Genomic DNA, 25,073 nt, shown 5'->3' on the forward strand with positions numbered 1-25,073 from the left:
CTCATATTTGCATACATCATCCTGAATGTCCTTTTACTGCTGTGAGGTAGAAGGCTTCTATGTAACAGAGGATATGACTAGTTATTACTATTGTGACTTTTAGGCCCATTTCTAGAGTTACAGTTCTTAATCACAGTTAAACCTCAGAAGCACTTGTTCCCAAGTGACTTCAAAAGCATAGACTCTGATCCACAGAATCAGACTCTCCAAGGGCAGACAGGATATGGGTGTGTGCGCTTTAACAGCTCACGGGTGACTTGACTGCCTCTTCCTAATTATGATCATCTTTAGTCCCTCACACTCTGCCTCCAATTCTGTCCATGTTGCTATCAGAGTGATTTAAATTTAAATCTGATCACGCCCATTATCTAGTTAAAATTCTTCAATGCTTCCTCATGATCCATTTCAGATCAGTAGTTGTTTATTATGGATATGAATCAGAATTATCAGAGGAGCTTAAAAAAATAAAACCCCACAGGGTCAGGTCCTACCCCAGTAGTTCTAATTCAGCATGTGGGGCCTGAGAATTTGTTTGGGGTCAATGCTACAGAATGAGAAAACTCTCTAACATTTTATTTTTCTATTTCAATGACCTTATGGGGAGGAGTGATTGTTTAAGTCTGGATTTGTGTGTCCCTGGGCCGCCTAGTGAAAATACATCTTAATACCTTAACATCCCTGACGAAGTTAAAAAGCTTCTTAAAAGATACATGGTCTGTGTTATTTTCAGTTTTAGGTATGTTATGCTACAACCACAGGGACTGGGCTTGACACCTACTCTGGACTTTTAGTTACAGGCTTCTTTCTTGGTGTGTCTGTGCTGACTTTTAAGGGTTTGGGGGACAACACAACCAAATTCTCAAAAGCAGTATATCACTAAAAGAAAAACAAAACAAAACAAAACAAAACAAAACTGGACTTCTCTTCTTTGCCTTTACACTTTTCAAGTATGGTGCTGTGTTTGTAAATGTGCACTGACTATGGCAGCTAGTTTTTTGTTGTATTCTCAAGCTAGACTACTGAGAACACTCTAAACGACACTGACATTGAATGCCACTGTTCTATAATTCCACCACGTCTAATGAAGAATGGAACCCTGGCACTACCAACTATCAAGGTGAAGAATACACAGTCGATTCTTACTGTTTGTATTAGTTACATAAAGTTGTCATGCACACTGAATTAGAGAATATTAAACTATTTTTCCTATGGGAAATTCAGGGTTAGGTTCTGTGAGCTTCTGGTCACAACATTTTCATCAAACAAAATACTATTTGTGTTATAGAGGCTTGTTTGCCAGCACCCTTGTTAAAAAGCCTATCCCATCAGTGCTGGAAACCTGCCCGCCCATGCAACCCTTTTCCTGCCTAACAGTCAACAGGTATTTTACGAATTCTCCTGTAGCTTCCTGATGTGCCTTACCTGCCTCACCTGCAAGTTTTTAACTTTTCTCACTAGTATGTGACCTTCTGAACCACGTGGGCTAGCCAGCACTAGCTGAGAAGGGTCCAACGCTTTCCTGACCCTAGAAAATGTGACTGTAAATTTCTTTGGTTTTTGGCTTCACAACAGTGCTGTCTACTACTCCCCCCCACCCCATCAGCTTTTATTGCATGAAGCCACAAATTTAGCTGCTTTTCTATATATTTCACACAGCTTTGTCACCCAGTACTTCCTGGAGAAAGTCTCACATACAGATTGGTGAATTTCCTCTCCCTTCTCTGGAAGTTTTAGCTAACACTGAACAATTCAGTGAACTCTGCTGACATGTTAACACTGAACTCACAGCCAATACCACTAACTCACGCGTGAACAAAGCTTATCTAATACACATATTTCTCTACGAGGCACATCATAGCTTTTTTGTGCTTAGAGACACTAACCAGCATTTTAGGACCAGACTACACTCGGGGGCCATTTTAAACAGTGAAATCGCCAACAAAAAAGCACAAAATGCAAAAAACATGGCACTAAATAAACTGGGAAGGTGACACTTGTTTATAGTATGGGAGATGAAACAAGATATCGGAGTGTCCCTGAGTTCAACCTGAACTGGGAATGCATCTTGGGACACTCAAATTTTTTATCACTCTGTATGTGTTCACTAATGACTGAAAAAGTGGAGAGTACTGAGGTTACAAATAAATTTAGGCAAGCAGGTGAATTCGCAAATATGGATTCCATGAATAATCAGGATGAACTGTGCATATTGGGGAACTTTTCAGGCAACTGGCTATGCTATTTTTAGCAATGGTTAGTGTCACTAAAAGCTCTGTGCATTAATTCTTTTGCTACAAAAGCAAACACATTAGATGTGATCATACGATAAGATTTACTTGGACAAAGCAGGCAATGTTTAATCTCGTTTAAAAATGTCTTACCCTATTCAAAGCAAACAATGAATTAATAAATAAGCCATATATTGGTGCCTCTTCAGTAACAAAGTGGCCAACTTTATAAGTTATTTGATATCCTACCATCAATGGCACACATGCTGGAATTGTTGTCTCCCTGACACCATGAGCACACATTGTTCCAATCAGTCTGACCATCTGTCGCCCATCTTTTCATCCATCAGATCCAACATATGACACCTTGTCAATACTTGATGAGAGTAGTCAGCAATGTGGCTCACACACAGTATACATAACATTCCAAAATGTGTTTGCTCTTTTTTATAATCACCCTACATTGCTGACTCATGTTCAACAACCTTTTCTTCTACATGACCTGGTTTTAAACTTAGTTTAAGAGATTAATTATTCTGTCTTTCTTAATTGCCATTTTTCCTAGGAGATTCTAGAACACTCAAAAAAAAAAAAAAAAAAAGACTTTCCATAAACGTTCTTATATACTCTCCCACTGTCACCCACTACTACTGGTTTTTTTCGTGTTCTACTCACTCCTGATCCACATTTCACCAGGGCTTGATTTTACTTACTTTCCAGCTCATTGATGAGTTGATTATTATGTAACTTGACAGCTCGATGTTGTTCCACCTGATCTTCCAATTCAAATATGGTTTCCTTCATGTCTTTAATCTCCGCATCACTCTCTGATGCTTTCTCTTGCAATTTTAGGCTGGTTCTGCTCAGCTGTTCTGCCTGACGATCACATATCTCCTTCAAGTAAGAATAATCCTTTTCCACCTAGAGAATAAAAGGAAGGTTCTCTGGTCAATTTAACAGTAAAAAATTTACCACATATCACTATCAGGCTTATCTACTCAACGGCAAAGGAAGTTCTTGGCATATGTCATACCGGACATCATTTCTGTATTGTTAGCCTCAGAAATAACCATATTCAGAGAAATATGATATATGTAAATGGACAAGTGAGTGGATTCTGTGCCCCCTCCTACCAGCATAGGGAAGGCTGCACATATTTAAATACACTTCTTTCCCGCACTTAGGTGGAACAGCACTTCACACTGGGAGACTCAGGTATTGCACCAGGAGAGCTGGCGAGCAGCCTGGATGTAGCGGCCTAACCTCACATCCGCTGTGTAACAGCGCCCTCTGCTGGCAAACAAGGAACGACGCCCCCGAGACCTTCCATCCCCTATAAACTCCCAAATCTTTTTAGCCATACAGACAGAACTTGTGGTTACAAGGTTTCCTTAAAGGAATACAACATTAATGTGATAGAGAATACCAGTTGAAGGCATAGAATATAGAAACATGCATGCACAAGACAGAAAAGTGGCACAGCATGGAAACTCATTTTACCTTTTTCATTTTTAATCATTAAACATTTAAAATACACAGAAAAGCACCAAAAGTGATAACCATGAACCCACAGACTTAACAGTGGTTAAATTCTTCATATTTGCTAAATCTTTTTACTTTATAAAATTTGTTAAAGCCTCAACTTCCCTCCCAACCTAGATGGTAATATATATTACACTAAAATTGGTGTGCTCATTCTGTGAATGCTTTTTATATATAAAATTTTTTACACAGATGACAAACTGTATTATGCTTTTGCAATACTGTTTTATACTGCATTGTATTATAAGATGTTTCTGTACTGTATAATACTATGCTTATTATGCTTTTGTAACGCGTTTTTGTGTGTATGAGAGGTATCCATATTGCTATACATTGCTCTAGGTCATTACTTTAAATGCTGCATGACATTCTAGTGTCTGAATATACTAATTATTTATTATGAACTATGCCTCTCTTCTATAGTCCTTTAATTAATGTTACTAAATAGTTGTATATTTACCAGATAATGTAAGCTTGGTATCTAATAATTTCTTCTTAGATTTGGAGGGGGTTCCATACACAATATATATTTTTTTCCATGTGTAAAACCTTCTGGCTGCACACTCTATGAGGACAGGGACCCTGTCTACTCTCTTCACTTTTGTATCCCTGGTGCCTATGCAGTGTCAGACACACAGGAGGCTCCAATGAATATCTGATGAATGAACAGTGGAAGGCAGTATTGCACTGTTTTTCAACTGGGAGGTTGTGATAAAAAAAATAAAAAAAGAAGGAAGGAAGAGAAGGAGGGAAGGAGTAAAGGAGAGCCGGCATGGGAAAAGAACCGGAGGACACTGCCTACGCTGAGGATGAGCAATGTTCTGTGAAACCTATGTTTCAGTTAGAAAGGTATGTGGTTCTGTATTGCCATATAAAATATGTCAATGTAAGTTGTGGTCATATGTTTGAAAGCTGCTGTGGTACACCAAAATGGCTAAGGATGCACACATGGAGACAGACTGCCAGTTTAAATCCTAATTCTACCAAACCAAGCCCTGTATTCCTTAATCTCTCTACCCTGGTTTCCTCACCTGAACAATTAAATGTAATAATGCACTTAAAGAGCTTATCACAGGCCTCGCACATGGTAAGCACTTAATAAAAGTTATTATTTCTCTCATAACTGTCTTATGTCTTATCGTATACAATATTAGATAATAATATAATACGGGTCTAAGAAAATTACAACACATGGAAAAGACCAAAAGTCTTATATCTGATAGTTATTCTAATAAACGGATGATTTTTAAGGAGAAAAGGGGCATATCTGTCTAGAAGACTGATGTTTGACAGCATTTGAAAAGCAGCAACAGAAGGCAGTTTCTGAATCTTGCATCCTGAGTCAGACACAGGCTTTCTGCAAAGCTGCCTGGCTCCGTATCATTAACTTTCAGACTGAGGCATGCTCAGCCTGGTGTCTAGAAACATACACATTACTTGGCTGGTACTACTGTGGGTCAGAAGTAAAACCAGAGGACATAAGAGATAACCAAAAGGTTGAACGCCCTGAGAAGGGTCTCTGCGTGTAGCTAGGGCTGCTGGCCTCTCAGAGGCTCCCACCGCCCTTTACATCCAACATTTTGGCTCATCATGATCTCAAGAACCAAATGGTGAGCATGGAGGTGGGGTGGGGACCGCCTCAATGTGTGCTGCAGACTGTTGGGCTTGGTAAACCTATAAATCAGTATATTGTTTCAAATTACACACGTCATCCTTCCTTCTTGATTTTGGAATAATTCTCTCAAGCTTAGTAATAATATTCCAGAAAGATCTTTTATTTAAAAAAGAGAAAAACAAACCCTTAAGTAGCTTCACAACTTCTCACAGGAGCTTGCTAGGTAAATAACAGGCAGGTATTTTTATATTCATTTTACAAATTAACAAATGGAGAGAGGGAGATTAAATCATTTGAAAAGAGCAATGCAATTTATCAAGTAGGTTAAGACCAACTCCCTGTACTTTGATGACTGTTAAAAGTTCCGAGTACCTTCCGCTTCACCAACCTTTCTGCTGGCCAGTTCGACTTCTGCTTCTAGCTTCTCCAGTTCAAAAACTGCACTATCAGACGCCGAGTAACGAGATTTCTAACGTTTCTCTTTAAAAAAAGGAAACCACTTTCATACATTCCAAGCACCTCTCATCTTAAAAAAAAAAATTCTCTAGAAATGGGGTGTGTGGAATTGAGTTGCAAATAGATTCAAATGAAGTTCCTGGGAGCACTAGTCTTCCTTGGAGATGGGGCAGTTAGAGATGGTCCTTGGAGCTCCGACAACCACCAAAGGCACACGGCAGCACAGATCACTCAGGACTCTCCTGCAGGACTCAGCCTTACCATGTACCTTCTAGGACCTTAGGATGCAAGGACAGGCAGGGCAGCTCTGAGACAGACTGGCCTAAAGTCTTAGCAAATGTCACACGCAACCTTTCCTCGGGCTGGTCAGACACTGAAATTGAGGAAAAGGCATTATCACAGGTCTAGTTCCCAAGGAAACAGACACTGAGATGGGGATGTGCATATAAGTTTATTGAGGAGCACTCTGCAGGAGAGTGAAGGAAACCAGACTGGGCAGAGAAGGGGAACTGCAAGGCAGTCACAGCAAGGGAACACTGCACCTAGATGCCCTTCAGAGCTGCTCCATATTGAAGTGAGGGCCTGGGCCTCCCCTGACCCAAACTGCACTGGGTGCAGCTATCCTGGGGAAGGGGCACCCCTTGGGTAAGGCAGCCCTGCTCGAAGAGGGCAAGCCCTGGAGAAGGCCTCCAGGTAGGCAGTCTGTAGCCATCAGCCCCCACAGCTGGGAGAAGGGGTGCTTCAGTCCTGGACGGCTGGGATATAGTCCCACCCATGGCAGATATTATAGAGCATTTCTGTACTGGCCACAGTGGTATCACAGATAAATCTGGACTCTCTTCCAGGGGAACTGAACAAATGGTCATGATGGTTTGACCACTAGATGACCTTCAAGGGCAGAGAATGGTAAAAAGAAGAATCCTACCTACCCGTCCTCAGTAGTGTGCCCTCCTCTAACGAGGTTGAGACTCTTTGCAAACCTCAGCAAATGTAAAATGCATTAGCAGGAGAACTTCCTGGTTATACATATTTTTACTGCTTCGAAAGATACCAGAGAGGCAGAAGGAGACCTCAGGAACAAGAAGAGGAGTGGCTCCTGGGCCTGGAGGCACTTTTGGCCTGTGTAGCTAATCAGCAGGTTCTGAGGGCAGCCTAGCTTGCAGCCCTGGACATCCTTTCTGGCTCCATTATTTGCACATCCAGTTGTTAACAACTGTTCCTCCTCAATCTTGCTCCAAGTTCTATGCTCCCTCGCTAGTAAATAGCACAACCACATATCTGCCACACAAGCTAGAGAACTGCAAGTGAAGTGAACCCCCTCTTTCCTGCACACCCCCAAATCAGGTCACCAAACCCCACTGAGCCTACCTTCTAAATGTTTTTTTCCCCAGCCCTTATCTTCCCAACTACCCCCTGTTCAGTCCTTCATTCTTTCTCACCTATGATCAAAGTAATCTTTAACTGCAAATGTGATCCTATAATGCCCATTTAATTTTTTTTCAGACCCAAACCATAAGTGACCAAGATAAAAGAAAAAAAAAAGGTAAATTAGACTTCATCGAAATTAAAAATATTGTGCCTCAAAGGACACTATCAATTCAGTGAAAAGATAATCCAAAGAAATGAAGAAAATGTTTGCAAATCATGTATCTGATAAAATATATATGTGTGTATGTATGTATGTATATATGTGTGTGTATATACATATATATAGTATATACATATGTGTGTGTATATATGTATATAGTGTATAAAAAGATCTCCTAAAACTTAACGATGCTAACACAACACAATTTTAAAAACGGGCAAAAGATCTAAATAGATATTTCTCCAAAGATATACAAATGGCCAATAAGTACACAAAAAAATGCTTAACACCGTTAGTCATTGGAGAAACGCAAATCAAAACTACAATGAGATATCATGTCACATCTGCTAAGATGGCTATAATAATAATTTTTCAAAAATGGAAAATAAGTATTGGGAAGGATGTGGAGATACTGTGGGACCCTCATACACGGCTGGTGCGAATGTAAAATGGTGTGGCCACTTTGAAAAACAGTTTGGCAGTTCTTCAAAGAGTTAAATATACAATTACTATATGACCCAGCAATTCTACTCCTGGGCATATAACCAAGAGACACGAAAACACACATTCACACAAAAATCTGCACACCAGTTCACAGCAACATTATTCATAATAACCAAAAAGTAGAAATAATCCAAGTGTTCATCAATTGATGAACAAAATGTAGTATATTCACACAATGGAATATTAATCAGCTATAAATAGAAATGAATTACCGATTCATGCTACCACACGGATGAACCTCAAAAACATTATGCTAAGTGAAAGACTCCGGACACTAAAGGCCCACATATTACATGATTCAATTTGATGAGATGTCCAGAATAGGCAAACCCATAGGGACAGAAAGTAGATTAGTGGTTGCCAGGACTGAGAGAGAGGGGATACTGGGCAGTGACGAGTCTGTTTTACGGAGTGGTAAAAATGTTCAAAAATTAACTGGTGACGGCTACACAACTCTGCATATACTAAAGACCACTGACTTGTACATTTTATGTGAATTATATCTCAATAAAGCTACAATTTTTTTAAAAAAGTGTCTTCAGAGACCCCCACTGTCACTCTCACTTGAGGATGAAATGAACACTGCTGGCTGGTCGTGGTCTCCTGTTGCCCCACTTCAGGTAGGCACGCTGTGCACTCCAGCAGTGAAAAACCACTTGCGAAGCTTTCCTGACCGCCCACCTTTCTGGCCTGAGAACTTGTTGTTCTCTTCTTGCAACATTCCCACAGCCCCCACCAACTCATCAGGTCAACTCCTACTCCCCTCAGGTTCAGGTTATAAATCAAACAAAAGGAGGAGTCTTGATGACTCAGGTTTTCACTGTGAAAGGGTGCTTTCTTCAAAAACAAAAGGCTTTGTTTTGGCCTTAAGACAACAGTGTGTTAGAGTCCTTAGGTCCACTTGAAATGTCTTCCTATCCCTCCTTTATTTTCATGTAACCAGGAAGCAGTGTAAGTCAGTGATTAAGAATAAGAATTCTGAGGTCAGACCCAACTTTGAATCCTGGTCTTAATTAATTAATTAATTAATTAGCCTAATAACTTAATCATTCTCTGCCTCAGTTTCCTTAACTGAAAAAAATTAGATAATGACAGTATCAACAGCATAAAACTATGATGATTAAATGAGACTAAATGATGTAAAGGTTCTAAGAGTGACTAGCACATATAAAGCACTAAAATATTAGCTGTTACTAAAATATGACGATAAACTTTATTTTTTACCATACTGATATAATTACAGCAGCCTCTTTTCTAATTCTTTTGCAAGTTTCTCTGACATTCATTCATTCACTGTTCATTCAAGTATTTACTGAATATCTAAGATGTAGAAGTTAAAATTATAAATTATGTTAAAATTATACATAGTACAAAAGCAAACAAACTTGGAATGATTGCTTGAGTAACTTTACCATGAGTAGGAAAGTGTGTTACTTTTGCTGTGTTTGTTTTTACATCTAAATTGGCAACTTCAAAACTCTTCAAAACGTGGACAGCCACGTTTCATTCATTCTGGCCTAAATTCGCACTGTTTTTCTTTTGCAATGCAGTTATGACAAGAGAGAGGAGAATATGCTAGTTTAGTTTATACTTCTGTTATGGAAAAAGAAAAAAGGTTATGAAAAACTCAAAAAGGGTAAAAATTTGTATTTTATTTGGGGAACTCTCTAGTTCCTGGAACTCTCTAGCTCACCAAAGTGCTTCCCAAGATCTTGCCCAGGAGAGACAAATGCTGAGGAGAATTCAGGCTCAGAGACAAGGTCAAATTAAAGAAAGAATGGTGCTCAGGTCTAACTTCACAAAAGGTATTAACATGTCTAAAGAGAAAAATAGGTTCCTCAGAAGTAAAAGGGGGTCAGCCAGGGAAACCCAGAAAGGGAGAGGTAACACTGCATTCACGGGAGAAGCAATGCCCCGCTTTTGTGAATTACACAAAAGCCCAGGGAATGGAGTACAGATTCTGTGGTTCTGGTCCCACTGGCAAGACCACCCTTACTCAAACATCAGATCTTGCTTTATCCAACCATCAGGTTAAGCTCCCACCCCTCCTCACATGGTTTTAAGAGCACAGCCCTACAGGGGGGAGATCCAACAGTCATGCCAACACATGAGTGCTATGTGTTCTGGACCATATGACTGTCATATCTGACCTAACGAGGGATGAATGGGCATTCTGGCTTTATCGTTGGTTCTTCCTAAGTTTCAGCTCCTGGCACACAGCAGGCTTCAGGCTCTACACAAGGCCAGGGCCTGTGACATATTTCCTGAGGCAACAGCCCACCTTGAAGGTTTCCAGGCGGAGCCTGCACGTGCTCCCCCCGCCCCACCCCCTCCTGGCCAGCTGCCTCCTGTGCCTCCTCTAGACTTCTAGGGGAGAACAGGAAAACAGGCTCTGTTACAAGTTTCTTACATGCCTGCTTCCCAGCATGAAGTCACAGGGTTCTGTTTCACCAAGACAGCTGAAATATTGTTGTCAGCCAAAGATATTGGAGAGAATGGGAGAAATTGCCTGAACTGAAGATCATTGAAATTTCCATGTTTTCAGCTTAAACAACTCAATCTTAACCAACTCTCCCAAGAGTATCCAGTCCATGGATCACGGGAAAGTGATCCTTAAGTTCCCCTCATCTCTACAAAAGAGATTCACTGGTACTTCTGAGCTCCTCTGAGGTGCCGGGGATGGGCAAGGGGCTTTCACACAAGTGATCTGAGCTGAATGAGATGTGAGAGGCTGCTGAGTCCACGAGACAATCAGACAATGATCCCACAGACCTGAAGGCCTATGTGAGGAAATGACACTGCAGATGAGACCTAAAGTTTAAGGCAGGACTAGGCAAGTAAAAAATGGGGAGGGGGTCAGAGAGGCATGAGTACTTTTGGCAGAGAGAGCCCTCACCTCCTTCACCTGATCTGAGTCAGGGCAAGAGTTTGGCCTGGCTGGGCCTGGGCAGGGAGGGCTGTGGTGGGACCGAGGCTGGAGATGTACGCAGAAGGCAGCCACAGAGCTTCGTGTATCAGGTTGAGTGTTTGGTGCAATGAGAAACTGTCGAAGGCGTTACACATTTAGGAGATGCCTGTGAGCACCTCGTGGAGAATGAACAGGAGTGGGGAAGAGTGAACATGTGGAGGGAGTCCTACTGGAGGCTCGGCAATCAGTGCTCTTCTCTAGCCAAAAGCCATTCTCCCTTTTCTTCTTAAGAAGAATCCCGATTTTGTTCGAGTCAGGATGTAATCTTGTGATTTCCAGAAGGGTGGGATGGGAGAGGATGTGTGACCCAGTTCTGACCACATACAAAGGGAAAGCTGCTGGGGGTGCTCCTGGGAAAAAATGTTCTCCTGATAGGACTGAGGTGCCCGGGGACCTGCCAAGCCTTTTGCCTGCCAGAACTGTAGGGACGAGATGCTGAAGATGGTTGGTTCCCCTGCATTTTTGGCAGGAAGGCTGAGGAAACCACAGAGCTGCCAGCTCAGAGCTTTGACATCATGTAGCTCTTGGACCACAGTGACCAACTGCCCACCGCCTGACTTCCAATTACATAAGCAAAGTGAACATCATTGGCTTAGGCCACCAACACTAGGGGTTCCTGTTTCTTACAGTCCAAAGCATCACCTGGGTATTCTCATGGACCACCTACCATTTAAGCCAGGTTCCAAGATCTCCACAGTCCTTTAAAAAGTCCTGTTTTGTAGTCAGGTATGGGATCATCTACTTGCGACATCTTTCTCTCAAATACTGTTTTGCTGTTTGTGGCTGGTAGCCACCTGAATTTTGTCTGGTGACCAATTGGGTCACACAGTGATCATCTCACCTCTAGTTTTCCCTGACCACTCATGGCAAGTGTTTCTTTATAATTTCCTTACTCTTTTGGAAAAGACACCTGAATTTCTGTTTAAAGAACTCAATTTCTAAGGGTAGATCACCTGTAAGCTTTCAACTTCAAGTGAGAAAAAAATCAGTATTTTCTTTTAAAACTTCTAGGTTTCAAGCCTTATAAAGATTCTCTAACTTGAAATCAAGATCCCAAATGACTGAAAACTTGAAAGTCAAAAAAATGTAAACCTGAGTTTACATTTGTTTTTTTTCTGGAAAAAGCAATAATCTCATGCAACTACAGGCTGCTTGCTGACTAGGGCAGGTACATGTGTGGTTTACAAGAGGTTGAGACCAGGATTCTGTGTAATTAGACCCTTCTTCAAGGTTGTACAGAGATATGTTATATAATCAATCACTCATTAAACTGCCGGCAAAATGTACATGGTGGGTATCAGGGAAGCTGAAAATAATGGAGATACTACCTAATAGCTGAAGACAAAGCAATGAGAGGAGAAAAAAAGCCTACAAAACATTCACACAATTACTGTAAACATCCTACCAATTTTTCATTTACTGTATGAGGAACAGACCGACCCATGCCCCACCCCACCAAAAAAAGGCACATTTTTAGGCTTTTCAGAGGCTCTGCTAACAGTATCTGAGTCACTTGAGTAACTTACCTAAACTGGAAACATATAGATTTACTAAATCTCTTAGATCATGGGATGGTTTGGTATTGCCTTTCTTTCCTCTTTGTAAATAGGTTATTTTGTTCTTTTCTCATAATATTCACCTTCTTCCAAAAATTAGAGTGGATGAATGCAGAGCTCAAGGGTAAAAGTTGTTCATCACCAAGCACTTTGCTTGGTGATTAATAGGCCAGTCACTTTGACATCTGCTTAAGGTGGTTATAACTGAAAGTTCTACACAAAAATGTCAAGTGAAACTATTGAGAACTGAAGAACCTGAGTTTACCCCAAGAATGCAAAGATAATTTAACACTAGACTACATTAGAAAATTTGTTATTGTAATTCGCCTCACTAACAACTTAAAGGAGAAAAATCATAATTATGACATAAAACTACAAGACCATAGATGTCCAAAATCTACAGTATAGGTCTTATAGATGTATAGATCTTATAGATGCATAAGATCTACAGGAGATGTAGAAAAATCCAATCTACATTCTTAAAAAAAAAAACAAAAAACAAGCAAACAAAAATACTTCTTAGCAAAATACTTGCATAATTCAATAAAAGGTAGGCAGCAAATGCCCACCACAAACATCCTTACCGAAGAAATGTTTAAAGTGCTCCCTTTAAATAAGGAACAAGGCCAGGAGATTCACCACACTTCTATTCAACACTGTACAATGGAAAGGGGCCTGCCCGAGGCCACAAAATTAACCATTAGCGAAGTGTGAAGGACCCAGGCTTTCCATCTCCTAGTCCAGCACTTTATATACTTCATTACAGTTTTGTGCTACAAGACTTCTGTTTCCTTTGGGCATGAGTCCCTTCCGCCTATCATTTCAATTCACAGTTGCTGCTTGCTGGATTAGTTGATGTGCTGCAGTGGGGCTACAAAACACTGTTCGTCTGCCTAGGAGGTCTGGGTTTTACTTTTTCTATGGTAATAGAAAAGGGCAGGAAGATTAGTACAAGTCATAACTTCACTGCAGCTACAGATCAACATCCCTATACACTAAGACAACACAAAAGCACAGACCTAAGTTCTTGGTACATGTAAAAGAAACTCTATGTGACATCATGCCTCACACCTTTTATCTCACTCTTACCTCGAAACACTAGCTATAACCTTTTCCATCCTACTGTCACATATTTGATAATTCTAATCAGCGAGAAATACTAAAGATATAGAATACATGAATAATATAATTAACAACTTGATTTAAAACACATTGTACCTTGAACTCTACAAAGCATGCAAATGCTTTCCTTCTTCTCCAAATCAGACTTAGTATACTCCAGAAAATTCTAGATTGTATTGTCTTCCTTAGCAAAAGCCATAATAAAGGGCAGATTCACACCTTTAAATGCTTTCATTATCAACAAAGGACAAACTTAAAGACTTTTACTCAAGAAACTAAGAAACCAAGAAAATGTACAAAAAGCAGGATGGAAGAATTGATAAAGATAAATTAGAAGCAAATTAATCAGAAATAGATCAACGGTAGAATTAATAAGCTAATCCAACTGGTTTTACATTCATAAAATGTGGAGTGACATACTTCAATCTTCTTAATAGGAAGATTAAATATTGTAAGTACGTAGATACCAGTTTGTACGCATGCCCAAATATGCATAAACTGGGAAAATGTCTGAAAAGACATACATAGAAAAATGTCAGCAGTGTTTTTCTCCAAGGAGGGAGATTAAAGGTAGCATTTATTTATTATGCTTTTCTATATTCTCTAAATCTTTTGTAATGAATATACAATTTTATGATCAGAAAAAATAAGCTATTATTTTAAGATAACAAATTATTTCTCATTGACACATATATTTAATGTAATACCAATCAAAATACCAAAGAAACATGAGGAACTGAGGGAGAACTTCAAGAAGGTCTCCTGCGGGATTAAACATTTTGCAGCAGAGTGATGGAGGGGAATTTATTCCACAGACATTATAATTTAATGTAAAGCTCCGATTACCAACCCACACTTCCAAAAGGTGTCTGGCTAGTGCCTTCAATGGAACTGCCTCCAATTTTCAATTAAATACTGTGAATTTAGGTCACAGACAATGATAAAACCACCACCACTACCCACCACTCAGATCATTGTCAGACAGCCCAATGCCAGAATCAAGTAGAAACTAATTATAGTATCTTAAGGCAGGTGAAAAAATATCCCTGGAAGATCATCGCATAATTTGTTTCTTAAAACAGTCACAACCCCTGAAATAAGGTGGGAAGATGTTTTCAACCTCTCTCACCAAGGAACCCCTAAATTACAGACCCAGAGCTTAGAGGAAATGAGAAATAGGAAGCCACTTTGTCTATACCTTTCCAGTACTGCTCTGAGAGTGGGCAAAATATTATACAATTAATTATCGGCACTCTTCATCTTGTAACAAAATTCCAGACTAATTAAAAGACTGTTTTTAAAAATGAAAGAAGTGATCATTCAATTTCATCTTGGGTTGGGGACGATCTTTTCAAGTGAAAAAGAGGGGGAAGGGGGGACAAAAGGAAGACTAGATTTGCATGATCCAACAACTTGATGCCAACTGTTGGCGAGGGTTCAGGAAAATGAGCACTCCCATGATCTGCCGGTGGGAACAAACTGCAATATTTCTGAAGGACAATCTGGCTAAACATATTGAAAGTCTTTAAAATGGTCATAATCTGACATAATAAGTCAGTGTCTAAGAATTTTTCCTAAGAAAATAATGAGATATAAAAAAAAATGTATTTACAATATTGAAAGACTTGAAAAGAACATAAATGTTCAACAACGGGCAACGAGTATAGTACATATGAAATATTTATATAATCGAATACTACCTAGTCTTCAAAATCTTGTTTCAAAGAATAATAATGAGAATATGCTCAGAAAATATTAAAATTTAAAAAGTTAACAATATGTTCAGAATGATTCTAAAAATTTTTTTTTTTTTACTTGTGGGAAACACACACATACACACATGTATATCTGGAAGAAAACACCCAAACAGTGGTCATGTTATTATTTGGAGAAAATTAAAACTAATTTTAATTTTCTATTAGCAGTCCAAAGCATGCTGATAGACCTAGATAATTCTCACCCTCCCTTTAAGACTCAGCTTATTGCCACTTCTTTCAAAATGTCTTCCTACACTATCCTCCTTCATTCTATATTCTAGGTATTCCCCTTTAGCACAAGACTCTGGGATGTCCTCTATGATATTCTTTACCCCTGCATCATACTCATCGATTTGATTCATTATATCCCCACTACAGTTTGAACTGTCTGTAGTCAGAAATTGGGGTGTTTCATTTTTGTATCCCCAATCTGTCTGGGATTTAACAGATCTTCAAGCTAGAATGCTGGATTAGTAAAAGAAATTGACTAATCAAAAGATTCTCTGTGCTCTGTGAATTCAGGGAGGGAATTCTCTCTGAAGGTCAGGGAGGGAAATGTTAACAAGGGTGAGCAAATACTGTTAAAGAGGTATCTCCTTACCTTGGCTAGCAGGCTTGAAACATGTTTAATTTCACCATGTGCCTTCAGTAATTCTTGTTTGAGTTCAGTGCATGACAGTTCCAGCTGATCTTTCTCAGCTCGAGCTACTTTCAACATTTCTTGAATTTCACAGCCCTCTGCCGTCTGCCCCATTTGACTGGTCTCCACAGCGTTTTGCTTCTCATTCTCCAAATGAGCCTTCAAAGACCCATTTTCAATCTTTAGCCCTTCCAAGGTAACTTTACACTCTTCCAGAGTTTTGGCCATCACACTATTGTTATGCCGCTCCCGTTCCAGAAGCCCATTCAGTTTTTCATTTTCTTCTTTCAGGCGTTTAATCATTTCTAAAGCTCCTTGGTTTTCTTCCTCAACCTTCCGTAAGCTGCAGGTCAGCTGCTGCTGAATGTTGAGCAGCTTCTCTCTTTCGAAGCGGCCCTGTTCAAGAATTTCTGCGCACTTCTGCTCCATCTCTAGGAGTTTTCCTTCTTGAGCACTAGGCTCTTCATTCTTTACTCGCTCTTGTAAGAGATTTATCAACTTCTCATTTTCTTGACTTAGCTGCTCTGCCCTCTCTCGATGCTGATGAAAGGAAGTTTCCAAAATCGTCTTCTCATCCACCAGTTTCTCATTTTCAGCTGTCAATTCCTGCACCATTTGTTGCTGGTCTGATAATTCTTGTAAAGTAGCCTGCAGTTCTTCTGCTGTGCTATGGTGATTTTCTTCCATCTTTTGTATCTTCTCTGTAAGAGAAGCCAAGGACAATTCACTCACATTGTTAGGGGAACTCCCAGTGGTAGAACATTTTGAACTCTTAAAGGGATTGCTCATGGAAGACAGGGGCCTAGAGGGGGTGTCTGCTGTAATGTGCTCAAAATCGGAGGCATCTGGTGACAAAGAAGCTTTGGTTACGTCGCTACTTGAAGAATCTGATGTCCGCAATGCATTTTCATGTATGTTTTTTTTATACTCATCGATTTCACCAGACAACTGATTTCCAGTTGGGCTTCCGAAGCTTGACCCCTGGGTTATGGATGTTGGGCAGCTGCTGTCACCAGTGTGACTTGTTCCCCCTTCTGAATTTGGTGAATGCTCAAAATAAGTCAGTTTCTCCTTCAAGGCCCGGTTTTCTTCCTCCAGATCAGCAAGCTCTTTCTGAAAATTCTTGTTCTTCTCCTCAAGAGCTCTTATCAATGGTTCTGAATTATCTGGTGAGACTGATGTTCCATCTACCTTTGGGTCCAAAGCATCGGTTCCTTCAGCGTTCAGAGTCCTTTTCTCCTTGCATTTCTTTAGTTCACTTCGAAGTCTGTTAATTTCACTATCTTTTGCTTTGGCTTCTGCCAAAAGTTCCCGAACTTGAGACTCAAGCACGGCCTTTTCTCCACCTTCATTCTCTGGCTTAGGTCTTGTGGAAGTGGTCCTCAGGTGCTTGGTAGGGGTGGGTGTACTGGAAGAAGTTGGACTGGACACCGATTTCCTGGGGTTAGAGGGACCACGTGGCACAGTTCTCTCTCTTGAGACAGTTATTGAAAATTCTCGAGGAGCTGGAATGCCTGTTCGTTTGGTCGTTGTCACGGCCCCTAAAGATGGAAGTAGAAACCAATGAAACAAAGCAAGTGAAACCCAAATGAATCAGCTCTTATGGCACAGGGAACAAGGTGGCTGTCTCCATTCATCCATTTCCTCCTCCCAGTTCTGACTGGAGTTTCTGTCCCTGCCCCTATAGCCCTATACTTTGGGAGAAACTGACTCCAAGCCTGAGCTACTCAGTATAGTTGCTGGTTCAAGGCATGGAAACACCCCTCAGCTAAGGTCAGTGAAACATAAGGAAAGGTTTTCTGGCTAAGCTTCTCAAACATTACTGGACATGAGTAAGAGATTGTGTAACTCTGGGAATGGCTGGCAACCATCACATCACAAGATGAAGGTGAGAAACAGAGAACAGAAAGAAGAAAACCAAATTTTCAGTAGCACTGTGGATTTGATTGCTGGCCTTCTAATTACAAAAGCCAATAAATACCCTTCACAGAAGTCACCCTGAATTGGGTTTTGTCACCTGCAACTTAATACATCTGAACTTATAACCTTGGCAGCTAAACAAACTGCCCTTTGACAAAATATAAGTTCATTGTGAATTTCTCAGTAAACACTTAAAAATTCATCGTTAACATATTTGGACTGAGCACAAAATTGATTAAGAAATCAGAAGACATACATAATACTAAGGAGAGACTGATCTGATCCAATGACCTACTGATTTAACGTAAGTGGAAATGGTGTGGTCATTCGTATCCATAAACAAGAACATACAGGATAAGGGCATATTATGCATATCTATGATACAGCTTTAAATGTTAAAAGGGTTTATATGATATGGAAATGATATGGAATTTAGAATACTTATAATGGGAAATGTAAAGAATTATTTTTATTTCCATCTATACCACTATACTATAATTACTTTTAATTTTTCATCTATGCTATATTTTTTATTTTCATTTACACTATTCCTATGGACAACATTAAAAAATTCTAGGGGTGAAAAGCCAGACACTGATTTTCTATATGCTCTAGGAATGAAACTCACCTCAGAGATTAAAGTATAAATGAAAAACTTGGATCTGTTTTACAAATTCAAAGACCATTTAATTAATCAAGGCTGATTTTCTATAACTTATACAAATACGCGCCTTGGGTTGGAGGTCACCAATCTCTGGGCCTCTACAGTGTAGAAAGGGTTGGGGGAAGGGGATGCAGCCACAGACTGGCAGCAGCCCCAGTCTGCTAAGGGACAAACAGAACCCAACATGGCACAGTAGCTCTAAACCCACCACCGAGACTGCTACTCAGACATGAGCAAATGCCTATCTAAATATCCTGAAATTTGAGGTGATGATAGCATCTAGAGCTGTCTCTGACAGTTGAATACTTTTAAAGCTTTGACATAATAAAGGCTAAACTGTCATATCTATTAATATACAGAAAAAAAAAACTATGGTTTTTATATTAATTCTTTCAAATTAAGTTACAGGAAAGCGAAAGTACTATGATACATATTTAATGTTTTCAGATGTCCAGATGCCTTGCTTGCATCATACTAGATATGCAGTGAAGATTTAATTATTCTTGTAGAATGAAGGTTAAAATCACTGAGCAATGAAATGTTTTAGAAACACCAGTTCTCTAGAGTGAAGTAATCCTGGCCAGGACCATACTGAAACCTGGAAAATAACTAGTGTTTCACCATAACTATAGTCAGAACAGGCAAAACTGAGAATCTAGGACATTTGCCATTCCTAATAATGCTACTAAAATTAAGGCTCCTCCTCAATCATTGGTTGGTTTTGAAGATGGGAAGAACTCAAATGAGGCAGTAGATCAGCCCAGTCATCATTTCTAGCTACAGTTTAACTCCTTTTTGCTGCCAACTCTTAGTTTGCTCCCCACTTAGGGGTTACTTAAGCCTTATCTAAACTACTAGGAATTTTTTTTACATCAATCCAAAGTACATTTATGAAATATATCCAGTTGTGGATTATGAAATACATAATCCAGTTGTATTTTTTTTTACATTTGTTTTCATCACTTGAAGAGAGTCCTTGGTTTGTTTTTTATTTTAAAAGGTTCTTCCCATATCTGTACACATCATTTCAAAAACTGCAATTAGCAGAGGTAAAGTTTACAGAGTTGTTAAAATTCATCATCAGATCAAACTAGGTTTGGGGCTTGGCTGCTCACTCCCCTATTTGTGCCGAAGTCTGCTGCCCAGACACACCTCATCATGGGAACTGGTGGGCGAGAGTCAGTGGGGTTCTACTCAGTCTCCTTTAAGTACTGTGGGTTCGGCAGCCTCACTGCTGACTGAACAATACATCCTGGAGCCCTGAAACTGGGCATGCTACCTAACAATACACCACGGTAAAGGTGACAGCCAGCAGGGATGGTGGGAAGTAGGGGGCCGCTGGAACAGGGACTAGCTCGGCTGGCACTCCTACTTCTTCTGTCTCCTTCCCATCCTCATACCAGATCATTACTTATTCCTACTGAGGTGGCTGTCTAACTGAAACAAGTGAAAACAGAAGCAAGCTCCACCTAATACAGTAATTTATGAATTTACTTTACAAAAACATGTCTGATGTTACATTTTAAAAGGCCAAATGAAAAATTGCATGTCGTGGTTGACCACAGGTGCATCAAACTGTGTATTCAGAGACACATGCTAGCAAGGAACATATAATATTGAGAACAGGTGGGTATTAAGCTGGTTGTACTGTAATTTTCCTGTTTCTTTTTTACAGTTGTATTTATGCAATACATTTTTAAAAAACCAGAGGGACAAATCCTACATAACAATATATAGAGAGATAAAGGGGTGGGAAAAAGAAATCTTTTTAGAGAAGAAAAAGCACATTCAAAACAATAGCACAATCCTTTAAATCACAAATCAGGTGACTGTTTTAAGCAGTGATTCTCATGAGCTGAAAATTAAGTATTGTCAGTCCCTTTTTAATTTCCTCATCTTACCCAAAGAATTTGCTACTGGGGTTGTTCTTTGGATGGTATTCTGTCTAACATGCACTGATGAAGGAAATTGATGACATTCTAAAATAAATTATTAATCTTTCATTTATTCAATGATTAATATGCCTGCTCTGTGGAAGATATAAATGCAAATTCATATAAAAAAAGGTGGGAGATGTAAATGCGAATTCATCATCTTTACATACCACACAATTGCTGCCTTGCCTCCTAAATACAAAAGAACTCGCTCATTCTAAGAATCTAAACTAGGATATTTTTTACTATCGCTCTGCATAAATTTTTTTCTCAAAAGTTCCAATAATTGCTTTATTGTCAAATCTGATTTCCCCCCTTCATCCTTCTCAACTTTTCAATGGCAGCTAACTTTACTGAATATCTGTTCCTTCTTTCCTTCTTTCATTTTATTCATGTCTGACAGTGGACCCATCATTTTTTAGGTTCCCCCATTATCTTAAAAACACATTTAAAACTTCCTTCCCTCCTTCTTTTTGTAACTAACCAGTTGGTCACTAAAACCTAGTACTGTTTTGGAAATGTTTCCATAATTTTTCCTTTCCTTTTGGTATGGGTGTAGTCCAGGTCCTCAGAATATTAGATCTAAATTCCTGAAATGCTCTCACAGGTCTTCCTGATTTTAGCCTTTCTCACTCTTAGAGGTATTCGGGGTCAAATCCCTTACATGTCATTCATTTTTCTGTTCAAGAATCTGTATTTTTTCTTGTCTGCTGCACCAATGTCAAACTTCTTCCCTTGGCTTTCAAGATCACACATAATCTCTAATCAGCATACCCAACCTTATCTACTTTTTGGGTTTTTTTGATCTCCAGCACACACATTTAACTCTAGCCAGTATTCTCAGTGTCCCCAATATACTTGTGACTTGTGGACATATCATTCCCTTTCCACTGTATCCTTCTGACTGGCATTTAAACAAGCTTAATTCTCTTCAATTAAAAAAACCAACCCAAAACTGGAATCCACATATTCCTCCAGCTAATGTCTGATTTCTCTCTCCTCCCCCACAGCTGAATCCTCCAAAGAGTTATGTTCACTGGTTTGCATTTCTTCTTTCTCGCTAACTCCTCTATGCACTCTCATTACTCAACCAAAACACTGTTTGCTGAGGTCATCAATGACTTCCATGTGGTCCAATACAATGGACATTTTAAATCCTCTCATCAGAGCTGAACGATTTCTTCCTTTTTGAAACATGTCTCTGATGTCACACTGTCCTAGTTTTTTTCATACCTCAGCAGCCACCTGTCTCCTTTGCTTGTTCTTATTCCTCCTCTCTCTACTCTCTACATATTAGGATACTTCAGATCTAAGTCCTGGGCCTTTTTTCTTCTCTTATGATAAATATTTTCCTGGTGATTCTACTCAATCCCATGATCTTAAATACTACATATATACTGATGACTCCCAAATTAACTCTTATATGGATCTCTCCTCTGAGCAACGTCTAATATAAAACTACTTACTTGATAAGCATAAATGAATTATCCCCCAAATACCTCAAACTTGATAAAAGGGAGAAAGGAAAGCTAAGAGTGAATAGAATATGCCAAGGTCCTGGAGTGCAGAGCCATGGCAGGGAAGGGACAAGTGAGGAAGAAGAGTAATAATGTGTATGGGGTATTCAAGGAAAGTCTCACTCATTGAGATTCAAGGTGATATACAATCATTAAAACAAAGCCAGAGTGCTATGAAAAAAAGAATAAAGATAATACAAGAGAAAGCTCTCAAAAATTTTAAATGTTTGTCAAATTAAAAGATTCAACAGAAGGGGTGGAATGTAAAATCAAGAAACCCAATATGTAAAACAAAACAAAAACAAGACGAAAACAGAAAAGATAAACAAGAGGGCCAATCCAAGAGATCAAACAATCAATTAACAGAAGTTCCAGAACTACAGACCAGTGGAAACAAAATGGAGGAAATTATCAAAGAACTGAAACAAGAGAATTCCTCAAAGTTGAAGAACATGAGTCTCCAGAATTCATGTCAAGCAAAACAAATGAAAAAGACCCACATGGAAATAGATAAATCATTTCTAAAGTTTCAGAACACCAAGAATGACTAAAATTTGGGGAAAGGGGTATGGACTGAGAATGAGACTGACCATCATCACTCATTAAAAATATTGAGTTCTAAAAGGCAATAAAGAAAACGCCTTCAAAGTTCTGAGGGAAAATGATTTTCAACCTAGAATTCTATACCCAACCTAACTATAAATCGATCACAGAAATAGAAAATACATTTTAAAGCATGGAAAGACTCAGCACATTAAAGGACATTAAACTGCCAACACCCTTTCTGAGGAAGTTATTCGAGGAGGTGCTCCAGTAAAACAAGGAAGTAAACCAAAGAGGAAGAAGATGAGTGATCTAAGAAGCAGAGGCTCTATTCGAGGAAAGCAGTCAAGGGAATCTCAATATAATACCATTATCTTACAAGTCGGTAGAACAAGTCCAGACTGGGTCTAGAAGATAAAGTGCCTCTTAAGGGAAGTTCCCTTGACAGAACGCATGATTGGATGAAGAGTATAAAAAAAATGAAGATACAATAAAAATAGTGAAAAAACCAGAATCATAAAAAGCAGCTGCGTAAGAAAAAAAACGAAATTATAACACGTGACTTCACTCTACAGGGAAGAATACCTACGTAATCACAATAATATTAATACTATTTATATTGACCTAGACATAAAGTATGCAAGACTATTTTAAAGAACATTTGAAATTATCCTTGCTAGCAAAATAAAGTAAAGTACAGATGAAAGAAACTGGGAGGTAGAAGACGAGGTAGAGAGAGCTGGTAAAAAGGGTAGTGACAATAATATCCATCCTCATCTTATAAATGGAGATCAAAGATACTATGTGCAGTTGACAAACCAAGAAATAAAGATGAAATATATTATTAAAATAAAAGAGGTAACTAAGAAAGGAACTAAAAATAGTGATATTATCATAATGGGAGGGGGTGAAAGTTTATGAATTAAATCCACATTTATTAGGAGTCAACACAATGTCTAAATTCGAAAATGAAAAAATAGCAATGTCAGGAGAATGAGAATACAAGCCAAGGACTAGGAAAAAACAACTGCACAAAACATATCTGAAAAAAGGACTGTTATCTAAAACACACAAAGAACTCAATAAGAAAATAAACCACCTGATTAAAAATGAACAAAACACAAGGGGGTTACTAGACTTATCGGGGAAATCACTTTGCGAGTTATATAAATGTCTATCCACTATCTGTACACCTGAAACCAATACTGAACATCAACTGTAAATGAAAAATAAAATTATATTTTTAAATGGGCAATATATCTGAACAGACACTTCACCAAAGGTATAAAGATGGCAAATAAGCATATAAAAAGATGCTCAACATCATGTCATTAGGAAACCAAATTAAAACAACTATGAGATACCACTGCACACCTATTAGAATGGCTAAAACCTAAAACACTGACAATGCTGGTGAGGATGTGAAGCGACGGAAACTCTCATATACTTCATTGGTGGGGAGGCAAAACAGCACAGTCACTTGGGAAGATGATTGGTTCTTACAAAACTAAACATATTCTTGCCATACAATCCAGCAATTGCACTCCTTGGTATTTACCCAAATGAACTGAAAACTTATGTCTACTCAAAACCTGCACATGGATATATTTACAGCAGCTTTTTTCATAATTACCAAAACTTGGAAACAACCAAGATATCCTTCAGTAGGTGAATGGATAAACTGTGATAAATCCAGACAACGGAGTATTATTCAGTGCTAAAAAGAAATGATCTGTCAAGACAAGAAAAGACAGAAACTTAAATGCACATTACTACGTGAAAGCCAAAGTGAAAAGGCTACAAACTGCATGACTCCAACTACTATATGACATTTGAGAACAGGCAAAACTATGGAGACAGTAAAAGGATGTGACTGTCAGGGCTTTAAGTGGAGGAAGGGATGAACAGGTGGGGCACAGAGAATTTTTAGGGCAGTGAAACTATTCTGTATAATATTTAAATGACAGATACATGTCATTATACATTTGTCCAAACCCACAAAATGTACAACAGCAATAGTGAATCCTAATGTAAATTACGGACTCTGGGTGACCATGATGTATCTATATCAATTCATCAATTATAACTAATGAACCACTCTGGTGAGGGATTTTGATGGTCGGGGGAGGTTAGAGGGGCAGGAGGTATATGGGAACGCTGTACTTTCTGCTCAGTTTTGCTATACTAAAACTGCTCTAAAAGTCTATTTAAAAAAAAGCAATATAAGCATAATGAAGTGGTTACCTTTGCGAAGCGGGACAAGGAATGGAAAGGTGTAGGGCAGCAGGAGGGCTTTTCATAAAGACCTTGTCCGACTTCATTTTTTTAACCTGTGCATGTACTACTTTGATAATAAGAATTGAGAAAAAGAAACGTGAATGCTTGCCAATGCAGTGTGGAAACAGGCAGTCAGCAATCGTTGGTTTTATAGGCAGCACTGATCCTTTGGACTTAGAACAAATGAGATAAAAGAAAAAAAGTTTAAGGCAACTCAGCAAGCAGAAGCGCTGCTATAAGGA

The 25,073-nt window shown here is 39.1% G+C and overlaps 1 protein-coding gene across 6 annotated transcripts in view; it reads right to left on the reverse strand.

The window, feature by feature from the left end:
• The window catches only part of SPECC1 (sperm antigen with calponin homology and coiled-coil domains 1), a 189,548-nt gene that overhangs the window by 73,131 nt on the left and 91,344 nt on the right, over positions 1-25,073 (reverse strand). For 5 of the 6 annotated variants that reach the window (XM_039847476.1, XM_039847477.1, XM_039847480.1 and 2 more), the window contains 2 exons: positions 15,938-17,517; positions 2,942-3,149 (listed from right to left, as the gene is read on the reverse strand). In XM_039847476.1, the coding sequence (XP_039703410.1) occupies positions 2,942-3,149; positions 15,938-17,517 (1,788 nt within the window). The remainder of the gene's footprint in view (positions 1-2,941; positions 3,150-15,937; positions 17,518-25,073) is intronic. The other variant, XM_039847481.1, reaches the window with a different exon arrangement.

This window comes from Pteropus medius, unplaced genomic scaffold (genome assembly GCF_902729225.1).
Source record: "Pteropus medius unplaced genomic scaffold, Ma_sr-lr_union100, whole genome shotgun sequence".
In the NCBI taxonomy this organism is placed as follows: Eukaryota; Metazoa; Chordata; class Mammalia; order Chiroptera; family Pteropodidae; genus Pteropus; species Pteropus medius.